This window comes from Aplysia californica, unplaced genomic scaffold (genome assembly GCF_000002075.1).
Source record: "Aplysia californica isolate F4 #8 unplaced genomic scaffold, AplCal3.0 scaffold00076, whole genome shotgun sequence".
NCBI classification, from domain to species: Eukaryota; Metazoa; Mollusca; class Gastropoda; order Aplysiida; family Aplysiidae; genus Aplysia; species Aplysia californica.
Genome location: NW_004797346.1, coordinates 194,793 through 195,954, shown reverse-complemented (window position 1 = coordinate 195,954; position 1,162 = coordinate 194,793). Strand labels below are relative to the sequence as shown.

At 40.0% G+C, this 1,162-nt stretch overlaps 1 protein-coding gene across 1 annotated transcript in view; it reads right to left on the bottom strand.

Moving 5' to 3' along the window:
- Window positions 1-679, bottom strand: part of LOC101864130 (cytochrome P450 3A12) — a 28,506-nt gene extending 27,827 nt beyond the window's left edge. The window contains exon 1 of the mRNA XM_013080145.2: window positions 511-679. Coding sequence (XP_012935599.1) covers window positions 511-561 — 51 coding nt within the window. The 5' untranslated portion in view covers window positions 562-679. The remainder of the gene's footprint in view (window positions 1-510) is intronic.
- Between the last annotated feature and the right edge of the window lie 483 nt (window positions 680-1,162).

Genomic DNA, 1,162 nt, shown 5'->3' with positions numbered 1-1,162 from the left:
AAGAAGAAGAAGAAGAAGAAGAAGAAGGACAACAACAACAACTACTACAACAACAACAACAACAACAACAACAACAACAACAACGAAGAACAGGGTAAGTCTGAATATTAATACTAGCCGAACAACATTTCGTGTTCTCAATTTTCATGAACACATTTTATTCGTAGGCACGTTTTTAATCACGTAGTAAATAAAGATTTGTGTTACAACAGTGTTGTTTTTCTTTTTTTGTTTTAGCAGTGTTACAGTGAAATCCCAAAAGGGGCGAAACTTTGCACCATTTTTTTTTTACGATACTATACAATTTTCCCAAAATATCTTAGTCTCCGTTTTTTCCCCCTTCAACTATACAACAACGATGATGATGATGATGATGATGATGATGGTGATGGTGGTGGTGGTGGTGGTGGTAGTGATGATAATGATGATGATGATTTCAATTTTTAAAAGTCTCTTTGAGACTTAATTACGTACGTACAGCTGACAATGACAGAGTGGGTGACAACTTACAAATTTGTCTGTGAAGTTACTGAACTTTTTCACCGTGATTTCCTTTATCATGTCGGGGTCAGCCACAACGAGGAGCGGTTGTCGTGCCAGATACACACTGCCAGTTTACAGAAAGTCGATAACGTTAATTGTGAGAGTTATGAGCATAGTTGTCAATTTAAAGAAAAAGACCAGAATGGTTAAAAGACACAATGGGCAACATTAATGTGAGAGAAAGAACCTAGACTCAATTGTGATTGACTCTCTAGTAAGTCAAAGTACATCTGTATAATGTTATAGTTATTTGGATGCTTCGTTAAAAGGGAGTGGGGGAGGTGGGGGAGAGGTTACATGCTCTACTTCAAACTGGTGGGTTCGAGCTCAGTGCTTTTTCGAGCGAAGATGTAAGTAATACATTTTGGTGGCTATTTTACGTCTTCCTCATCGAAAAAGAACGTTCTGTAACACTTTCATATAGGCATTTAAACGCATTCACTCTCACTCGTACTCATAACCAGACAGGCTCAGGCACACACGCAAAAACACATGTGAGCACACACACTCACAGAGTCCCACACAGACAGGCACACACACGGGGGCTCTCGTGGCCTAGAGGTTAAGGTGTTGGCCTCTCATTCAAAGGTCCCGGGTTCGAATCCGGGTAGCGACCAAA